The sequence below is a fragment of the Kryptolebias marmoratus genome, linkage group LG22 (assembly GCF_001649575.2).
Source record: "Kryptolebias marmoratus isolate JLee-2015 linkage group LG22, ASM164957v2, whole genome shotgun sequence".
Lineage (NCBI taxonomy): Eukaryota > Metazoa > Chordata > Actinopteri > Cyprinodontiformes > Rivulidae > Kryptolebias > Kryptolebias marmoratus.
This window is the reverse complement of record NC_051451.1, coordinates 14,968,304-14,988,979: the sequence shown is the minus strand read 5'-3', so window position 1 is coordinate 14,988,979 and position 20,676 is coordinate 14,968,304. Positions and strand designations below refer to the sequence as shown.

Genomic DNA, 20,676 nt, shown 5'->3' with positions numbered 1-20,676 from the left:
GTGTCTTCACATGAGATATTTTGCTAACAGACAAACGGGGTTGACTCCAATAGTTAAGAGTAACGTTTAAAACAAAAATCTCACTCAGTGAGTAGCAGACCACACCAGTTGAGTTAATATCTGTAAATCTGAACGACTTGTAGCCATTTCAGTGGTTTTGAAGGTCATTCGGTTGTGGCAGCCATCTTGAATTAAGTTGACTCCAAAAGTTAATCAGTCGTAGTTGTTCTTCCAGTGATTACTCTGCAAGTTTCATTAAAAGTTGTCCTGTGGTTTATGAGATATTCTGCTAACAGACACATGAACACAGCCATGTGTTTCAGCAGCGTCAAGTTAGATTAATCGCAAATAGGTAAATATTCATTTTTGTCTTTTTTTTTAGATAACCTCATTGTGTTAAAATGTTCCCTTGCCCCCAAAAACTTGCTGAGCAAATATGTCCTATATTTTAAAAGGTAATTAATATTATTTTTTTTAATTAATTGTCAAGTCAACATTCTGTTAGCTTGCAGGGTCTTAAGCAGGCACACGGTGTGAACAAAGAATGAAAGTGTGGAACTTACTGTCATTAGAGCCTTGATTTTCATCCCAGGAACGCACATAATCGTCCTGCAGAAACATGGAAAGAAAAGTCTGTTACCTGCAGCTGCAGACGGTGCTGCTGCTGGTATTATAGACAGTGTAACATATGAGCATCATCACATAGGAGAGGTAGCATGATTTAAATTATCACTGCACGCTGAAAATAATGGTATGATAAGTGAGTATCAGCAGGAGGAGATAGGTCCTCTTTGTTCTGCTTGTTCTGTATGGAAATGAGCTCGACAAGTCAGCAATTTTCTGTCCATGAGTGAGACATACGTATGGAGTCGGCGGTAACATGTCTTTTAAGTGCGCTGCTTTTTATCCTGCGTTTAATTAGGCCATTATTCCTTCTAATTAAGCTGCAGGCGATAAGTGGAGAAGAAACGGTGCACAAAAAAGATGAGGAAATGGGTCGTAAATGCAAAAGACATCATGCAAAATGTGGCTAGAGGAGAATTACGCAGAAAGTAAAGAGAACTGACCTCAACCTCCTGGTGAAATGACAGCAAAAAGAGAGAAAAGAGTCAATATTAGTGAAAAGGAGAAACGTAATACAGATACAAAACTGTATTCAGTGATATTATACAGCCCCAAAAAAGGCTTTCTTCGTTACACTGAACATTCGTAATAAAGTAGACATTTTTTTAACATTGTTTTAGATTTATTGAAGTGTTCAGAAACCTCAAATTGATCAAAACAAAATATACAACTTTTGCTCAATACAAATAGTAAAGGAGAAAGAAAAGAGGCATTTTCTAATAAAATAATAAGCTACAACTTTGACAGAAAATAACATGTTTTTTCAAAGAAGTCTTTTACTCTTAGAAATATACAAATTTGGAAATCGTAGAAACAGGTGCCTAAACTTATTTATTGTGTTCATTCCTTACATCTTGTTAAAAATGATTGTACCAATATATCAGATTATAAAACCCAATGTATATAACATCAACTAGTACCATGAAAGATCTTTTCAGCAACTTGTTTGCTTGTGAACAAATTCAGTGTAGGTCTCCTGTTTGTTTGTTTGTTTGTTTGTTTGTTTGTTTTTTTGCCTGTAGACAGCTGAAAATTTATCTATATGATAAAACTACTGTCCATAAACTGTAATATAAAAGGCCCTGGATTGTTCCACATCAGATGTCTCTTGGTTTGGACCAAACTCTGTGGTGTCTTCAACTTCTGACTCGTTCTCCTCCCATATCAGGTTCTTGGTCTTGCTCCTTGTCAACAGTGTCATGATTCAGGATATGATCCTGGATGACAGAATATCATTGTGCTGCTACGAGCAAGGCTTCATAAAACTTTATATACCAGAACTGCGAGAAAAGTTCTATATATGATTAAAACGCTGCGTGCCAAGGCTGTCACAAAGTGCAGTCATTCAATTACGTAAGAATTATTCAAATTTGTTTTGCTTATTTGACTTGTGAGCACAAACAAATGAAATCTCATCTAAATTAGGTTGAATAAGACGGCTTTTTTTGTTTGTTTTTTTTCCAGAAAGAAAACTTATAAAATGGTCAAATTTGCCCAGAACACAGTAGGAGGGTTAAAGGTTGAAAAAGTGGAGGACAATCTTACAATGACAGTTTATAATCCTCCCCCCTTCAAGCCTCAAAATTCAACAGTATGTCCTCATTTATGGTTAGATTAGCTGTGCATTTGTAAGTCCTTTTGGAGCATATTGCTCTGTCTCATATAACAAACACGAGTCATTTGGTGATATCTAACGTTAGCCACCACCCTTTGTTTGCGATGACTTACGCATCACGGTAAACATTTACTGTAATGGAGGCGAGTGCCAACCAGCTCCTCTGAAGGTGATAAATCCCCCGAACAACACGTGAAATAAGCAGCCCTCGTGAAGGCGAGGACCTTCGTCTTTGACCCCCCCTCCCTCACGGTTTGATTTCACCGAGAGGTAAATATTTTCATCACAGGCGAGGACTTCGCTGTCGCTGCTGCCTTCCCCGTTCTTACTGCAGCGCCGAGCTCATTTCAGCTCCCCTGTGACCGAGGGATACACTTCGAGTAAACTGCCCGGCCCGTTGGGCTTCATGAGTGATTGTCGGTTGTGTAGTTCAACCTTGTTGAGCCTGATGGAGTCACGCATTAGCAGGGTGAGACCTCAAAGAGTTTACGACCTGGCCGTTAATCTGATGCCTCCCATGTCTCCTTTATTGATGGCGCGGCTCCTGCATTATTTAGCAGCCTTTCTGTATTTGTGCTCCTGCCACAGCAGATAAGGAAACCGTCCTGCTGCGCTGACAAGACTGAAAATCAATGGTTTTAGAAAAGAGAGGCTGCAGAAAATGTATTCGGGGGGAAAATAAATTCTCCTGAGCGAAACATTGAAAGTGAGCATGAAACATGGAGCGAGGCGACAGGGCCGGGGGCCCAGAGGAGGATGCTCCGTCGCTTGAATATACTCCCAGACCAGAATGCCGGCGATAAGGCAGCTGGTTTTAACACAGACGTGATTAAAGGAAGCGGGCCGAGAGACGAGAACACTCAGCTGTATCTAGGAGCTCTGTGATCAAACTGATAACATCAAAAAGAAATGCCTCTTTGTTTTAACCAGAGCGGGGAAGCTTACAACAAAGATGGCAGAGTGTTCACCAAAGTGACACAACGCAGATTGACAGATCACAACCCCTCATATCTGTTCAGGGAGAATCACAACTTCTGAAAAATGAAGTTCCGCTCAGGAGGAACTGTGCAACTTCTAAAAAGACAACTGTTTGTTCACTTGGTTGAAACAAAGAGCAAACGGGAAAGGGGATGAAACGGGCGCCTACCCGACAAATGAAATGTGTGGCCAACGGGCGTTTCTGGCTAAATGTCAGCTGTCAGCTGCACACACTGCATTCAGTTGGGTTATCCAGAGGGGTTTGTTCGTGGTGACTGCAGAGTGCATCACTGCGTCATCAGTAACAAAGGACGCAGTGATAACACTCTCCTGTGGAGATCGGTAAGAGCTGCAGGATGGTTCAGACTCAACCTTTTCTCACAATTACTGCTAACACTGCCCTTCAGCGGCTTTATCAAACCCCATCGAAATCTCGCTGACAAGCAGAACACAACATATCAAAGAGAAATCGGGGACTGCACAATGTACACAAGAAAAAATATATATTATCTGCATCTTGTTTTTTCTTTGTAAGACAGTGAGATAAAACAACAAACATAGAAGGAGTTCTCACCCTGCAAATGAGTCAAAGTTTAGGTTGAAACTACAACACTTTGGATATTTTTTCTCTATTTGAATAACAATTTATATAGTATCTTTTAGAGATTCCAACAAAAATCGAGTCAAATATCAACTTCAACTGAAGACTTGAAGTCTGTGTTTAAGGTGCATCCACAGGAACAGAGCTGTGCTGAGCTATGGATGGCAAAAACATTCAACATTACCATAACTTTAACATCAAAATACCAAAAAATGAGCATCTGAGCATGGCTAAAGACGCTTCCCAAACAATTTTAGCTATTTACCGTTTCTTCTTGGTCATTAAGCTTTTTAGCACCCAACCAAAGTTTAATAGCAACAGAATCATTACAAAGCCAGCCAGACGTAGACAAAAAGCTGATAAAATTGAATCCATTGTTGGGATTTTTAGTGCAAACAATAGTGGGCCTCCATGAACCAGGCAGCAACATCAATGTTTCTTATAATTGGTGAAGTCTACACCATCAGCATAAAAATGATGTTGATGTGTCTCCGCCTTCTTCCATTGTTCAAAGATTAAACCGGCAACATTTGGTCGGCTAAAGTGGTACTACTTCCCCCACAACGATCAATGTGTTGTAGGCTTCACACAACTAAAAAGAGTTAAACATATGAGAAAAACAAACATTTGAACATACAGCAGCAAGGTAAGAACTGCATCAGTCAACAAAAGTCACCTGCTGGAAAAGAATATCTGAGGAGTGGTTCAAGAAATCTCCAAGAAATGTTCCAATTGTTTACATGGAGTTAAACTCATACTGCAGCCCACCAACAGGGGGCACTCACGCTGCTTTGGCTTCAACTTCTGCATTGCATTCCCATGCTTAGTTCTTAATACATGTTGATAGTCTACACAGATACACCAAAGACAGAGGTTTACAGTATCGTCAATTAAGACAGTGTTTGTTAAAATGCCCGTTTTCTTCACCAAAAATGCCATTTATATGTAGATGAGAGGTGCAAACGCAGCAAATGAGTTTGACTTGCAAAGTACATGCATTAGTGTGTAAAGTCTGCCTCGACACAAAGACCATTTAGACAGGATTTATAATAAAGCTTAGTGGGAAAAACAAAACAAAAACAAACATACTTTAGTGTCTACATCTATCAATACACTTTGGTTTTTGTGATGTTTAGTACTATAATATTCATGATTTATTTAGTATAATGCAATAAGTGTTACACCCACTGATTTTGGGGTGTAAAATGTTTATCTGAATGTGACTGCATCCTACAGCTGATTTTCCTATAAAGCATCTCCGATTTACATATTTTTTCCTGCTTCTGTTGTCAGACAAGTGAAAAGGCCTGAGATAGTGACAGAAATACTCCTCATTAAAACGACTCATTAAATCAGCACTCACTGGTTTCCACATGCAACGCATCATTTGACAAAAATCCCCCAAAGTCCACGGATCGTTTGAACAACAGAGTTTCATCTCTGCTCAGAGAGAAAGTTTAGTGCACGCATTCGGTTCGTGCACGGCTGCCTTTGTCTTCCCGTTGTTCCGTTACTCTCTTAAATGTAAAGAAGCTGTGATCCAAAAAGTTGCTAGAGTTGTCCAAAAAGTGAGGGTTTTTTTAGGAGTTCAGGCCCCATCTACACTATTCTGGGTGGTTTTAAAAACTGAAATTTTCTGCTGTGCTTTCTTTAAGAAGAATCTCTAAGCATTGAGTTTAAATTTACTGGACCTTTAATCAGTTTAATCAATTATACCTTCCACCCCTAGTTTAGAAAAGATGACCCTAAATAACCACTTGGCTACAGGGATGTTGCGGCTCAGGAAAAACAACAATTTTTTGCCACGATAAAAAGTTAGGACTGTCCTCCCCTCATAAATAACACCATATTTTGCTTGTTCATGGTGCTATAAAAATATATCGTTTAAAAACTAAGTCCTCCACCAGCATCCTATCCAACTTCTCATAGTGATTTAGTGGCTCCTTTTCTTGAATATTAACGGTTCTCTGTGCAAAGTCATGAATACAGGACAATAAAGAATGGAATAAATAAGGTAAGAGATTCAATCCTGTTCTGTTCCTTTTTATGTTTGTTTCCATACTTTGCAGATAGTAACACAAAACAAATATTTTAGGTGTTAACTCAAAAATATGCACCTTCTTGTCGAACAAGAGACACAGAGGCTATTTGGGGTTTGTGTGGCCAGACACATGGACCTAAAGGACCTTCAGAGTTGAGGACCACTCTGTGTATTAAAATTTCCTTTCTCCATCGTTAGCTGGGCTGCATGTTCGTTGGATTAATGCTAAAGCATCCTATTTCATCTTCTGTTCAGTCGTCTCTGACATCAGAGAGTGGTTCTTCAACAAAAACACGAACCTCTTGAAAAATGAGTTATGGAGGAACGAGGGCACAGCGAGGCCAAGGGAAATTTTCTCCCAAACAGCAAAACATCAGCCTGAATATGAAATATTCAAATGAATATTTTTGCACTAACATTTTATTTCAGTCAGAATTTAAGGGAACGTACAGTACATTCAAAAGTAAGGTTTGCGCTGTAGCAAAAACGATTTACAAACCAGAAAAAAATAACCCCACAAGCTCGATTAATGCCGCATACAGAATTGAATCAATCCTTCACACATACAAGCTCCAATAAGCACTCACTTGCTGTTCACAGCTTTGGTGTTACATGCAACATGCATGAAAAAAAAACAAAACTAGACAATATTCTCAGTTTATACATTTCCTTATCTTCAGCGCACACTGAGCTGCAGGGCACAAGACGCTGGCCTTCTTACTTCTGCATGCACACAACGGGGCTCTGAGCTGATGCTTCATGATTGCAAAGCAGCAGCATCAAGTGCTGAGAGGATGGAGGAGAGGCTTATGCTAGAGAGCATTTATTTACTGGGTAAATAAAAGGTGAAGCAAAGGTTAAAGCGTTTTGGGAACCTGATCAGTGGTTAAAATAAAGAGAGAAAAAAAAAGGAGGAAGACCTGTTTTAATAGGAAACTCAAGGATTCTTTGAAGGAAAACACATTACTTGCTGCTTCGCATGCCACAGTTTTGAACAAAAATCTGGATCCCTTGTCAATTTTGAACACACAAGCTAAGCCTTTACCAACATTTCTAGCATGCAGCATAGTTCAAAATTCTCTAAGCTTTTGAAAATTGATGCAATGTTGTTAAATCCTTTTAGACATGGCTGCCGTTGGATCTGTCTTCTTGTTAACATGGAAAAAACGTCTACTGGATGAGATAAAATCAGCTATTTTCTTGGTTTTAACTCGATATAAAAGATATAAAGATATATTTTATCTCAAACCAGTAGGATTTTCTAAACCTAACCAAGTAACTGAGGTGCCTAAAGGTAAGAAACTGCTTTTTGAAGTTAAATTGAATAGTTTTGTTGACTAAAACCAACCCAATATATGCTTTTTTTATTATAAATGTATTTTTTCATTCACTAAATTACATTTTAAACAAGTAGATTTTAATGTGACAGCTAGGTGACAAGTTAGGATTTTAGACTTTGTTGATTGTCAAATCTTTAGTTCCCAAAAATAACCACAAATTGTCCAACAAATGTATTTTTTAATGAAAGATAAGAAACACTCAAACCACAGATGAGCTTTAGCCTCACAGCGAGCCTCAGGTCCAAATGTGGGCTGTGCAGGCTTTTCTTTATGCTCCCCTGTGTAAAATTTCTCCAAGTTCGCAAAAAACAATGCATGTTGGGTTAGCTGTTATTTAGACTAATTTATTCTTCACTCGTTACACATTTAAAACAGAATAAACACAAGTCTACTGGCTTCACTTCCACAGCAACCTTGTCCTTTCGCAATTGATCGCCCACAAAAAACACGGACAGATTTAGCTCTAAAAAATCACATTTGTCCCACAAAATGTCTGTGCACTCGTGGCAGCCCTGCGCTCGGTGTCTATAAATAACAGTGACCCTTGTGCTTTTCGGGGCCCTGTGGGGATTAAGGAAACAGTCCGCAACTCACAGGAGAATCTGGTACAGCAGCGAAAACCTTCACACTTCACTGGAGACACCAAACCCAGTTGAAAAAAAACAAAAAAAAACCCACACACAACAAAAAGACAGACTCGTACAACAATGGAAAATCAATGAAGTTGCCTAGGTGAGCAATTCAAGAAGGATGAGAATCAGCCAGTGATTTGGGGCAGGGGAGTCTGAGTCACAAACAGAGCAACAGCAACAGCGCTGAAACCTGGCTCCTTAAAAGCAGACTTCTTGTCCCACAAGTTCAGTCATATATCTGGGTTTAGATCCACAAAACGAATGAAGGGATGTCTGTGCCCTAACATGTGCAGCATGTTTTTTTTTCTCATTGCTTCATTACTTCCTGTTTCTCTCACCATCAATTTTCTCATCACTGTCCTTGTCCAGGCTAGTTTTTCCCATCCTTTTTGAAGAAATCACATCCTACGACCGGTTTAAAGTAACCCATTACTCGACTGTCAGCCTGTCTATCTGTGCAGCCTTTGTCTTTGTTACAATCTACTTTCCATCCTGGTTGTCGCGTCCCTGTAGCCTTCAGGTCCACCGCCGGCAAGTTTCTGAACCTCAAGGGTCCGGCCCTTATTTGGGGCACCGCTCTGCTACACGGCTTGTGTTCCTCTTGTTTGTTTCTGAGGAAAGGAGTGCTTCAACTCGAACATTTCCCAAACAGAATTGCCAACCTTCGTGCGCCCGCCACGCTTGCAGCTGTGAGGTATAATCGAGTGGTAAATCAAAGCTTTTGTCCGGGGCCGCTTCTTATTTTCCTTGCAGCTACCGCCTCCCTTCAAGAACAGGCATAAACAACAAGGTCCACGTGCACGTTTGTGTGGGCAACCTTTGTTTTGCTGTGTTTGATTACAGTTCACACCCTCCCAGCAAGACCTCGACCAGAGGCCTAAACACCTGGATTTCTGCTGTTATTTTCAACCACTTCTGAGTTTTGCCCCCTCCCAGAGCTAATCAACCTCTTTGGTATCTGCAGCTACAAAGCTCCTGAACCTGCACTCACGTTGGCTCTAATTCGGTATGACTCCAGCTTTTTTTTTGGCGATATACATGCTAACCCCTGGAAAATGCTGGCCCAAATTTCTCAGAGAGTCATTCAGTATGATATGTGCTACCTTTAGTAGCTTATTTTATTTTTATGACTGAATTCCACTTCCTCTGTGCAGCAGACAGCCTTTCCTTACAGACTCCTAAGTGTAGCCAGTGCAATTGTCATTAAGTGAAATGTTTGCAGATAGAGTCGTTTGGAAACCTCCCTCACAGAGGTTTAAAGACAGTTTCTCTGCTACATTAAGCACATTTTCCAGTTTGGTTGTCCCCTTTTTTGACCATTTAGTCAAATTTCCTACAACATCTGTGCCTTTGACTGTGTCTGCGGTCACAATGAAACGGCTGCAGCCACAGCTACGCCCCTGCTAACAAGCCAAGACGTCCCACAGAGCACCGGTAGGCAGTCTGAGCCCTGCACAACCAGACCACCCGTCCCAGAACAGTTGGAGGTGATTAAGATGCAGTCCATCTGCCTTGCCTCAGAGTTCTGGATGTCTGAAGCCACAAAAAGAATCTGGGAAACGATAAGGAATGACTCACGCTATAGCGCAGAGCATGACCAGAGAGACTAATGAGTTTCTGATAAGCTGTTATCATCATCCATATTATTAATGCATCGGAGGCTATTTGAACATCAGGGAGTGTGGGGTGGATGAAGCAGACTGAGCTCCAGTGCTGATAATTTACTGATTGTCTAGATGGATTTTAATGGAGTATTTGGCTCGAGTGTTACAGATTCCATTAACCACAGTTACTCTTCATGCAAGGGAAGAGAGAAAGTACAACAAATTTTGATGGACTGATGCCCATCACGGTGAAGTAAATACATTTTATTGTAGGGAAACTAAGGTAAACCTCATGTCAAAATCTGATTTTTAAACACGAACAAACTAAACACCATATTGTAATTGTCGGGCCCTTTAACTAATTCCACCATTCTGCATATTTAATTCACTGACATCGACAGGGGAGCTGATGGGTTCTTTGTTTTTTTTGCATGGCACAGAGGTTTTTCTGCTCAATAAAAATGAAGCGAATGCAGAACAGGTGCTGGCAGGATTGGCACTGGATGGTGCAGAGCTGTCTGACTGTCAGCGCGTGCATTCTAAGATAAGGATTTACCAAGCGCAGACAGCACGGGATACGGGAGGAAATAACCTCATAAAAACCGAACCCTCTCTGGCATCTGCACACTGGCATGCGTGACGCACACAGAGCGTGCGCCGGAGCGTCTTAATGAGCATCCATTTGTAGGCACGCACGAGCTCGAATAAACAGAACAAAACAGCAGAGCAGTTTGTTGCTGTGGTGATTTTATTGATGGATTTACAAACGAAAGAAGGAAAGACTTCTTCGTGTTTATCCGCCTTCGGTACATATTTCATCCGGACTTGTATCTTTAAAAACACAAATATCTGTCCCTGTCATTTCTGCTATATTTGGAAAAAGACAGTGCTTTGACTTGTGATTTCATTGCAGCTAAAATGTGCTTGTTTCTATAATTTAGTCTGTAAATTTATGTGCAAAAATGATTCAGCATGTTTCCTAAGTTGCTGTAAATTAAAAAAAAAAAAAATATATATATATATATATATATATTTAAAATGGTGAAGTGACAAAACCAAAATAGTTAGGTTTATGAAAAGATCCCAAGTTTTCTCTAAATGTCTTTTTTAAGCTTACTGATTTGTCTGTAAAACAAACAGCGTAGGCACAAAAACAGCAAAGGTAGTCTACATCTGCCCAAACAGATTAATTTGTGTTTTCAGGCATCCCATGCTAAGGCAAAAAAAATGACAATAAAGGTGTTATTATTTGGGTTAAAGTAATAATCTGCACTCACTTCCCATGACTGCCTTTCCTGTTGCCCAGTTTCTGTTTTATTCCCTGGGATTTGATGCATTAGTGGAATGAAATGTTGAGTGCACCTGTCAGATTAAAGGATTGAAGGTATCCCAGGCTATTATTTGTTGACTTACAGTTAAATTTAATCGCCTTGTCTTCCTGTGAAATAAATTGAATTGGAGAGTGGGAGCTTTTCCTTTTTCCTTTCCTTTTTTTTTGTATTATGACTTTGCACTGGAAGTGAAAGAGCCTCTCCTTGTGATTCTGCTTTCCCATTCTGTGAAAGAATAAATATGAAATATTTACAGTGTGCTCTTGTGCAGCCTACAGCTCGTGCTGCGTGTTTATGCATGGGAACGTTCGTGTTTATCTCTGTGCATTCATGCAAAAAAAGAGAGACAGCAAGAGCTTGTCTTTCATGTCGCGCGGCTTTGATTATTGCCTCGCAGACTTATAACGTACACCGGTAAACTCTCAGAGGAGCGTGCGCGTCAACATCAATTTATACGCTCTGAATACTTACAAGTGTGTCATTGGCAGCAATTTACTCATCAACCAATTCCCAAGGCTGAACAGCAAGTTTCCAGTTTCTTCTTTATGTTTTTCTTTTCTTTTTTTTTTATAGCTCAAAGGCAAACATGAAGCACAGCCAATTAAGTGTTCATTACATTCAAAGTTAGGAAAGTCTCATTAAAAATAATGAGAAAAATACTAGTGTTGTTTCATCTGTGGAAGTTTTAACGGCGTGGTGGAACCGTACTACATTTTTCACCCTGAAGCAGCACCGGTTAGGGGATAGAGTCATCAAACTCCCAGCGATCCGTGCTCCATCTCGACGCAGAGGCTGCTGTTGCTACGGCAGCAAGCTGAAATCAAAGCGGTCTCTATTGGCGATTCCCCCGAGAGGTTTAGCGGTTCTCTTTTCTCTGATGTTCCTCCTGTTATCTTCATGATCACCAGAAGAAAAAAACACACACACACACCCCATTCTTTAATGCTGTCATAGACACGCATGTAGGAACAGCCCTGACACAAACCACATGTACGCTGTGTTACAGACTCAGTCCCATGCATGCTCCCAAAGCAACGATCATGTAAGTCAATGATTCCCAAAGTTGGGGTCGGGACCCCAGTGTGGGTCACTCAACACCAAGTAGGGGTCCTTAGACAATCTCCAGACATCAACTTACAATAAAAAACTTTGTTTTTATGCTATGTTTGCACCATAATCGTTACAAAAACTTGAAATACAAGTCCATAAATTGATTAAAAAAATAGCATGATAGATGTTAAGACTGTTTGTGTTGTCATTATGTCCCTATTTAATAGAGTCATTAGCATTTTTGGATGTTTAAACAGCCAACAGATGGAGTCACACACCTTTTTCACTATTATTTTATGGGTCAGAAGCTGAAATGTTTGGGAACCACTGATGTAAGTGACAACTGCGGGCTTGTTTGTGTTGTGCAGCAGCACTGACGGGAAGCTGAGGACCGCAGTAAAGCCGAGCAGGTGGAGAATTCAGACTGCGAGGCAAACATTTAGGGAGCGTGACACGTTACAGTTTATGATCGCATCAGAGCTGACTCACGGACGGAGGGTTCTCTTCTCCCACGTGCCAACCGTGGTGTGCCGAATTCAAAAAGTCACCGCCGGCAAAATGAACATTTTGGATCGGAGCTGCGTAAACACAGCCACAGCTGAGTTATAATCCCACGCTAATTCAGACTTAATCTGTCCATGCCTGCAACTTCATCGCCTCCTCAAATTCAGCTCCAGATTGTAATCGCCTTCAAATTAAAGGCCTTGCATTCCTTGAAGGAATGCATACACCCCTCTGCCTTTTTCACCAGAGTTTTAGACTAAGATCAACTTATGTTGAGAAATGTATATCATGAGATATCATGCCCAGAATATGTGTTGTGAGTGACTGGCAGCTATTACCACATCAAATTTTAGCTCAATATCTATAAAACTGACTGAGTTATAACATTTTTTGTATTGATTAGCTGTGGCGACCATCTTGAATTGGGTTCACGCCAAATCTTAACAAGTCTTAGATGCGCATTCACTAAAATCCATCCAGTGGTTCAGGAGATATTTTGCTAACAGGCAGACACGGTTGATGCCAACACTTAACCCCAATGTTTAAAGCAAAAATATTGCGCAATGTGTCGTGCTCAGAACATGTGTTGGAGATAAGGCTCAGCTACTACCACACCAAGTTTTAGCTCAATACATGTAAAACTGACTGCCTTATGGCCATTTTTCTGTTCCCTAGGGTCAGTTAGCTGTTGCAACCATCTTGAAATGGGTTGATTACAAAAGTTAATCAGTTGTAGATGTAAACCAAATAACTATTTGCTGAGAGTTTCATTGAAATCTATCCAGTGGTCCATGGGATTTTTTGCTAACAGACAGACTCTAACAGACAGCTGACTCTAATAGTTAATGGCAAAGTCTTGAAAACAGATTTCACTTGACCAGTTAGCACTCAGTTAGCTCAATCTCTGTAAAACTGGCTGAGTTGGAGCCCGATTTTGTTGTGTGTGTGTTTGCTAAATGATACATCCAGTATCAGGTGCAGCAGCAGCAACCTCACAGGATCAATTGAAACCCAATTAACATCGGCCATATGGAACCTAATCCAACTGCAATATACAGTCCAAATCCTGTTGGGATCATTAGTAATCATTTCACAGAGCTGGCGGCAGAATGACGTCCATCCATCCACACACACACACACACACACACACACACACACACACACAGCAGTTTCTCAGCAGGCACACACTGCAGGCTTTAATCAATCCAAACAACCCAGTTCAGTTTGTTCAATAGGTGCATGTGCACATCTATCAATCGATACCCACTGTCCTAATTGTTTAATTCTCCTGTTTGTGAAATCCTTGAGCCACATTTGAGAAAACACATCTGGGAATTAGGAGCAGTGTGATGGATTGGGCTTATGCTGCTGCAGAGGAACATTAACTGCTTGGAATAATAATAATAATAATTATTATTAAAAAGCACTAATGTAAGATAAGTCCGGGATACTCAAAATAATGTCCCCTAATGAAAGTTTTCAGATCAAATCTATTTTTCGGTGGGGGAACAAAATCCGGCACATATTCTCATTTGTTTCATGTGTTTTTTTCCTCTAACACTTGGCCTGTGGGGCACGTTCAGACCACAACACCAAGTTTTTTTGTTTTTTTTTCTGTCATAAAGATGGCATCGCGTGAGTCCCCCCCTCCCCGCATCAGGCGCATCCTCCAGCCGCCGCATTCTCCCGGCCGACAACACTCACGTCTCTGAAGCGGTTCCAGTGCTTGATCTTGCGGCTGTACTGTGAAATGGTGGACAGCCACTGCTCGTCTTCCATGAAATTCCCCGTTTTGTCCGCCTCCTTGGCGCTCTTCACGTCCGCCTGGAAGGTGGACCCCGTCAGCACCAGCAGCGGGACGAGAAGGCACGCGAAATCCGACATTTCCACCATGGTGTGGCGGACAAAAAAAAAAACAAAAACAAACAAACAAACAAACAAACAACAACAACCCTCCGAACAGTCTCGTATGTGTCTGTGCTTCTTTCCTCTTCTGGGAAGCGGCGGATGCTGAGGCTGGATTGAAACTGCCACCTGATTAGCCTGTGAGGATGCTCCTTCAGCTGGGAGGGAGGAGGTGGTTGGATGGGAGTGTGTGTGTGTGCGTGTGTGTGTGGCGTCAGCTCCCTCACGCTGCTGTGGGACGCCTTATGGTGCGTTTACGTGCATTTTATGAGAATTTCACGCACCTTCCAGAGCGCTGTCAGTGTTTAAAAGCTGCTTGATCCATTTTCCTCCCGTGTTGCTCTCCACATGAGCTGGTAAAACCAGCACCTACGAAGAAGAGGCTATACTACAGGTCTAAAACTAAAATGTATTTCTGATATCATGTAAAACATCTGGAGAACTACATACCATAACTGCAAAATGGGACACAGAACAATCAACCACACAGGAAAGAAAGCATCTTTTAGCAATAAAAGCACGGTGTAGGTTCTATCATCATAGGGAGCCAGTCGTCTTTTCTTCACCCTCACATGGTCTAAAATGCAGCAGCTTGCTTACTGGCTGACCTATTGACCCCGGCACTGTCCTCTCTATAGGTTCCTGTTATTTCCAGGATCCAGTTTAATATTTTACTACTTTCTTTTAAAAACACTTCAAGGAAACGTCCCTGAAGACATGACCGATTTGTTGAGCCGTCATGCTCCAGTCAGAGCACAGAGGTCTGTATTCGACTCGTTTTGGATGTCTCGACTTATAAACATATAAAAGGAACGATAAAACTAGAGGGATTACAGAGAAAAAGCCATTGTGACGGAAAACTGTGAGGTGAAGATTTTAATGCAAAATAAAAGAATAGACTATTTTAAACTGTCCAGTTATAAGTCTTGGCCTAACTCGTCTTGATGAAAGATAAAACTTTACTTGAATCCATCAGAGAATTAAAAATCATTTTAGTTTTGAAGGTGTTTTTTTTTCTTAAGGAAATTAATGACTGGTGTTGTCAGATTTTGTTTACCTAATCCCCCTTTTCCCTCTCATTTCTTATTTGTCTAAATTTTCTTCCAACATGTTTAAAAAAAAAGAAGAAGTATGGTATCAGTGATGGATACAGATTTTTGAGTAAATAAATGTTTCTGAATGAGCTCATTTTATACACTGTTTTTGTTCAGATATCTTTTCTCTCTCTCTCTCTCTCTCTCTCTCTCTCTCTCTCTCTCTCTCTCTCTCTCTCTCTAAAGGATTTTTATAAAAAAAAAAAAACTGTTTGCACTGAGGAAAAGATACTGTTCTGTATCTCAGCCCGCCGAGCTCCCAGTCCTGGAGAGTCTCCCTGAATGACAGCTTGTAATTGAAATGCTGGATTAACTGATGCCATCTTTATTTGATCCCTAGAGGAGTGTCTTTGAGCCTTTCCTAATAAAGCGCGAGGCGAGGCGTCGCCTAATCTCTCGACTGAACATAATCAAGTTCACGAGGAAAAAAAGAAAAGACAAAACGAGGCAGGAAGCTGTTGAAACAAAACGTGGGTATCCAGCGTTAAAAGTCATGACAGAATTTGTCTGAAAGCATTCGAGCGTGTGTTCCCCCATGTACATCGACACGAGTATAAAAAATTACACACGTGTGCTCGTTAATAACGCTTCACAGTCGTGTAGGAAATAAATGATTCATGTTGATGCAGCTACTTGGATGTGGAGCGTACTCAGTTTCTTGTTTTTTTGACCAGTTTTAGGACTTGTGCTTCTGCAGCAGCAGCGTTAATCAAACTAAGAGCAACGGGCCAAATGAAGCGGAGTGCCCATGTCATTAGGTAATGCATCTGAAAGGTGTATATTATAGGCAAAAAGCCCGGAGCTGCTGCAGACAAATGTTTTGTGACAGCCACACAAAGGAGGAAACACAGAGAGCACGGAGAAACATGGCAGGCCAACAACCCTAAGCTCTCTCATTGCAGAATGTTTAGGAAAGAAAAAAAGGAGTGAGGGTGTAAAATGGCAGCGCCAGAGGGGGTTTCAGGTCTGAAGGAAACGTTAACACCCTGTGAGTGAGGGTTTTTCCCTTGAGTCTGATGATCTGTAACTCAGAGGAATGGAACTGTTATGGCTGCAATGACTCAAGGATCAAATGATGCTTCCTAACGAAACATTACTGTAGAAGCCAGAGTACGTTTCAACAGTTGGTCTATTTCATTGACCATAAACTGTTTTCTGCTTAATAACTTCAGTTTGCAGGCAATCAATACAGTTTAAAAAGATGTATACAGATATATAAAGATGCCAGATGTATGGAGAGTGTCTTCAGAATATCAATGAGTCATATAGAAACAAAAGTATTATGCAGTATATTTACAGCAGCTTTATGGCTCTATTGGTGTTTGTTTGGTGATTTGTTACTGAACAGACTAGATGGATTTTAATGAAACTTTCAGGAAGTGGACACCCCAGCTAATTGGGATTAGTCAACCCATAAACAACTATAACTGAGTCCATTTTACAGATATTGTGCTAATATTTAAAGCGGTAGTAGCTAAGATTCTTGAGCGTGACATCTCACAGTATTGCAGAAGATTATACCTAACGTTATTTTTTTAAGGTTGGACCAAAACGGCTACAACTTGCCATCATGTAATGGTCTAAGTTGAAATTTCTGGCATAAAAAACAAACTTTCTTCAAGATGATGTCTTTAATATTTAGATGAAATTTACAAAATTTGTTTAAATGGATTTTAGGTTTTCTTTGGTACAATTAGGGACAAAAAGTTTAGCCAAAAAACAAACAAACAAGCATTTCTTTGCAATGGTATTTTGTGTTAGTACTATGCAAATATATTTTAATATTTTTTTGTTTATCTTGAAGCTTCAATAACTATTTATTTTTCATATTGACATGATTAATTTTAGTTCCAAATAAAAGAAGACATAAGGCTACTACACGGTATATAAAATATCAATTCCAACGAAAACTTTGCAATGATACATGAATGAGAGAAACATTAAGTTTAGTGGTTTTCAATGAATGACAGAATACACCTTTTTAAGATAATAAAATCAAGTTTTTAGGAAAAATAGTTTAGTGGTGTTGCTGAATGGATTTGGTTCATCAGTAATTGGCTTAATTCAGAGAGGTGAAAGTGTTGTTTTCTCATCTTTTATTATTTTTATTATTTGGAGCAAATCGTTTTCTTGCTGCTCCCTTTTTCAGGGGTCACCAGAGTGAGTCATCCTCCCCCATCTAACTCTGTCTTCTGCGTCCTCTGTCCTCACCCCAACTACACCTCCTTGTCCTCGCTATCTACAAGGAGCGAATAAATGACACAAACTGGTGATGTAACAACAGCTCAACCAGTCTTGCTTAACTCAAAACTTACACACACACACAAAAAAAGCATTGGCAGCACTGCTAAATAATGCAAGTGGTTCTAAAGTGAGAGGCAACAGTTCACCCAGGGACATGTTCCAGTATGAGCACTTCTAGGGATTCTTTCCTCTATCTGATGCAGTTTAGTCACTCTTCATCAAGTATGCATGGACCTTCTCCTCTTTAACACCTATCATTTGGCTTTGCAGGCTCTGTGTCAAAAAGTATTAGGTTTATGTTAGTAAAAAGAAAGATAATTATTCTGGTACATCAAAAAAAAAAGTAAATTTACAAGTAGTGTCGGGCTTTATGAAATTAGTCAAATTTTAAAATGCAGCTTTTGGTTTCAAAGCATTTGCAGTAATTGTTGCAAATGAAAAGACATCATACACTGTATGAAGTGTGGAAATTCATTATGTGGAATTACACAGTCTACAACTGTGATAAATGTGCAGTCAAGGTAATTTTAGACTTTATTTCACATTTGAAGTGAACATATCTTTATTACTGAATGACCCTCATGCAAAACTGCAAGAAACTGCACAATGTTGTATTCTGCATTTGTCATGCAGTCAACGATGATGCCGTTTTCTGCAGACAAACAGGCTGTCAATCTGTCTGCCTTTAACAAATGGGTTAAAACATACAGAAACCACAAGATTTCAAATAAAAGATCAAAGAAGAAAAGAAAAAAAAGACGGAGATCCAACTTTTTCTTGAGCTAATATTTGGAGTCCGGGCTATTTGAAAATGGTGTGTACAGTGCTGAGGCTTTGATAAAGAAGAGTGCGCCTCAGCAAAACTGGCCAAACATCACAGTTTTTCCCTCCCCTGAGAGAGCAGGACTATTTCTGCTTCTCCCAGCAATAAATCAAAACCAACATGAAAAAACGCTGCCTCGGCTCCAGCTTCAGGTGACGCAGACTCACGAAGCCGGTGCAGAGTCCTGAAGTCACCGCCTGGAAAGGTCCCCTGATAAACCGAGGACTCATGTGACAGAAAAGTGACAACGAGATGTTTAACGCTGCAGAACTTATTTCTGTCTTCTAATAGTCTCCTCATTGTCTCTGCTGCAGGATGTTACTGCACAAACCAACAACTAATGCAGCTTCCTCTAAAATAAACACAAACCAGCTCAAAATATGCAGAGGTGTTAGAATTAAGTCAAGTTTCTCCACTTAAAAGTGTTTGGTTGCCTCTTTGGATTTCTGAACTTTGTGAGCAAAAAAACTCAATGTGCCATTTTGTGTGACATGTTTCAAGGCTTCCTTGATTTAAACAAAATGTTCCAGAAAAAGAAAAAAAAAGAGCTTTAACAATCCATTTATTCTGTTGCTCATAACTAGGCCTGAGGCTGGCCAGCCAAATGGTTCTCTCAGGCTAATATGAATTGTAAAACACATCGCCTGCCATGCCTCATTTCAGTTTTCCTTTCTTTTCTTGTTTTTAATCGCCTTTTAATAGTCTCACAACAATGCTGCAAATAAAACGTGTAATACAGAGCTCTGTCACCCTTTAAAATGAAGACTAAAACATTTAATTTTGGCCATTAAGGTGCACATATGAAAGAATTAAAACAATACACACCTATTAACAGAACACTGGTTACAGCTGAATTACTGCCCGCATTTTAAAACTTGTATTTTAGCGCCATCATGTGGCAATTACTTCCATGCCACACAATTTAAGAGACTATTTTTTACATTCAATTAAATGTTATTTAAATTATACATTAAGTAAAAACTGACACAATGGGAAAGTGACATTATTAAAAGATGGGTTTCTAAGTTGTTGGATTTATGGAAAAACAGTGCTGTCTGGGTTTAGACTGTGGATTATTGGCAGCTTCTTTGATTTTGTTTGCTTAGGTTGAGTCACATCAAGCTTCACAAGCCATAAACAAAACTAAAATGACACAGAAATGAAATAAATGTGCTGTCAAGACTAATATTTTGGCTCCCGTTAGGCTTTGTTGAAATGACTACTGAAATGAGTCGTAATCAAAACGTTCAAAACTGGGAAAAGATTTGTGTATTTGAACTTTTAGTTTTCTTTCCTTCCTCCTAAATCAAACATCAGATAAGACCTATCTGATGTGTCTGCGTAATACCACGGCAAACACAGGCTGAACTTGTTCCACTGAAAGCACAAACATGCTGTTTGCGTGCTCGAGGCTCAGATTCTGATGTCACACGGGCTGCAGGAAGAAGAAACTATAGATTTATGCTTAAATGCATTTTTAAAAAAAAACAAACAAAGAGAAAAACACAAAGCTGGTCCTCCCTTCAGCTGAGAGGAAATTTCCATTAGGCCCATGCAGGCTGTGTGAACCTCCCCCTCCTCTCTGCTGCTTCACATCACAGATCTGATGTGTTCAATATGAAGCTGTAACGAATCCCATATGTGCATAAACATATGATGAATATATGAACATTTAGGTACAACATCATGTGGAAGGAAAAAGGGGCCACGTACTGTAAACATGTGGGGCGTCTGCTTCAGGCCTACATGCTTAGAGTCAGGAAATATTTGTAAAGTTTCCATTTTAGTCCCCTCTGAGACAATGGGCACAGTTTATTTGAACACAAAACGATGACAATAAAGTTAAAACATCCACCTTTTTTGTGACCTAGAAAAGTGTGGAGTTTTTTTTTAACTAAATCTGGGGAAAAAATAGCACATCAGTAAACAGTAATCATTGTGTTTTTAAGAGCCTAAAAACACACTATGTCTATAGGTTTAAATGATGATTTAAACACTACAGTTTGAATCCGGATTGCTTGGGAGCTTTGTTTCCCTCAGGTTAAAAATTTCCCGACCAATAACAAAAGCTCTACGTGCAGGACGTGCGGCTCGCTTCTTTTCACATCAATCGACTTTTCTTTGGTGTTTTCTTCTTCTTCGTGTTTTCTTTCATATTCGTGTGGTGGGCGGGGCTTTGAGTTTGAAACTGCTATGGCAGCTTAATTATTTTTTTAATTAAATGAAACAAACAATAAGTTTAAGAGTAGCGTCCATTCAGAGGGGGTTGGGAGCCGGGTTGGGTTGGGTG

At 40.0% G+C, this 20,676-nt stretch overlaps 1 protein-coding gene across 2 annotated transcripts in view; it reads right to left on the bottom strand.

Annotated features, from left to right (window-relative positions):
* The window catches only part of spock2 (SPARC (osteonectin), cwcv and kazal like domains proteoglycan 2), a 32,663-nt gene extending 18,253 nt beyond the window's left edge, over window positions 1-14,410 (bottom strand). The window contains exons 1-3 of one of the 2 annotated variants that reach the window (XM_017427006.3): window positions 14,025-14,410; window positions 1,068-1,076; window positions 564-609 (exon numbers count right to left, since the gene is read on the bottom strand). In XM_017427006.3, coding sequence (XP_017282495.1) covers window positions 564-609; window positions 1,068-1,076; window positions 14,025-14,213 — 244 coding nt within the window. In that variant the 5' untranslated portion in view covers window positions 14,214-14,410. The remainder of the gene's footprint in view (window positions 1-563; window positions 610-1,067; window positions 1,077-14,024) is intronic. The other variant, XM_017427014.3, reaches the window with a different exon arrangement.
* Between the last annotated feature and the right edge of the window lie 6,266 nt (window positions 14,411-20,676).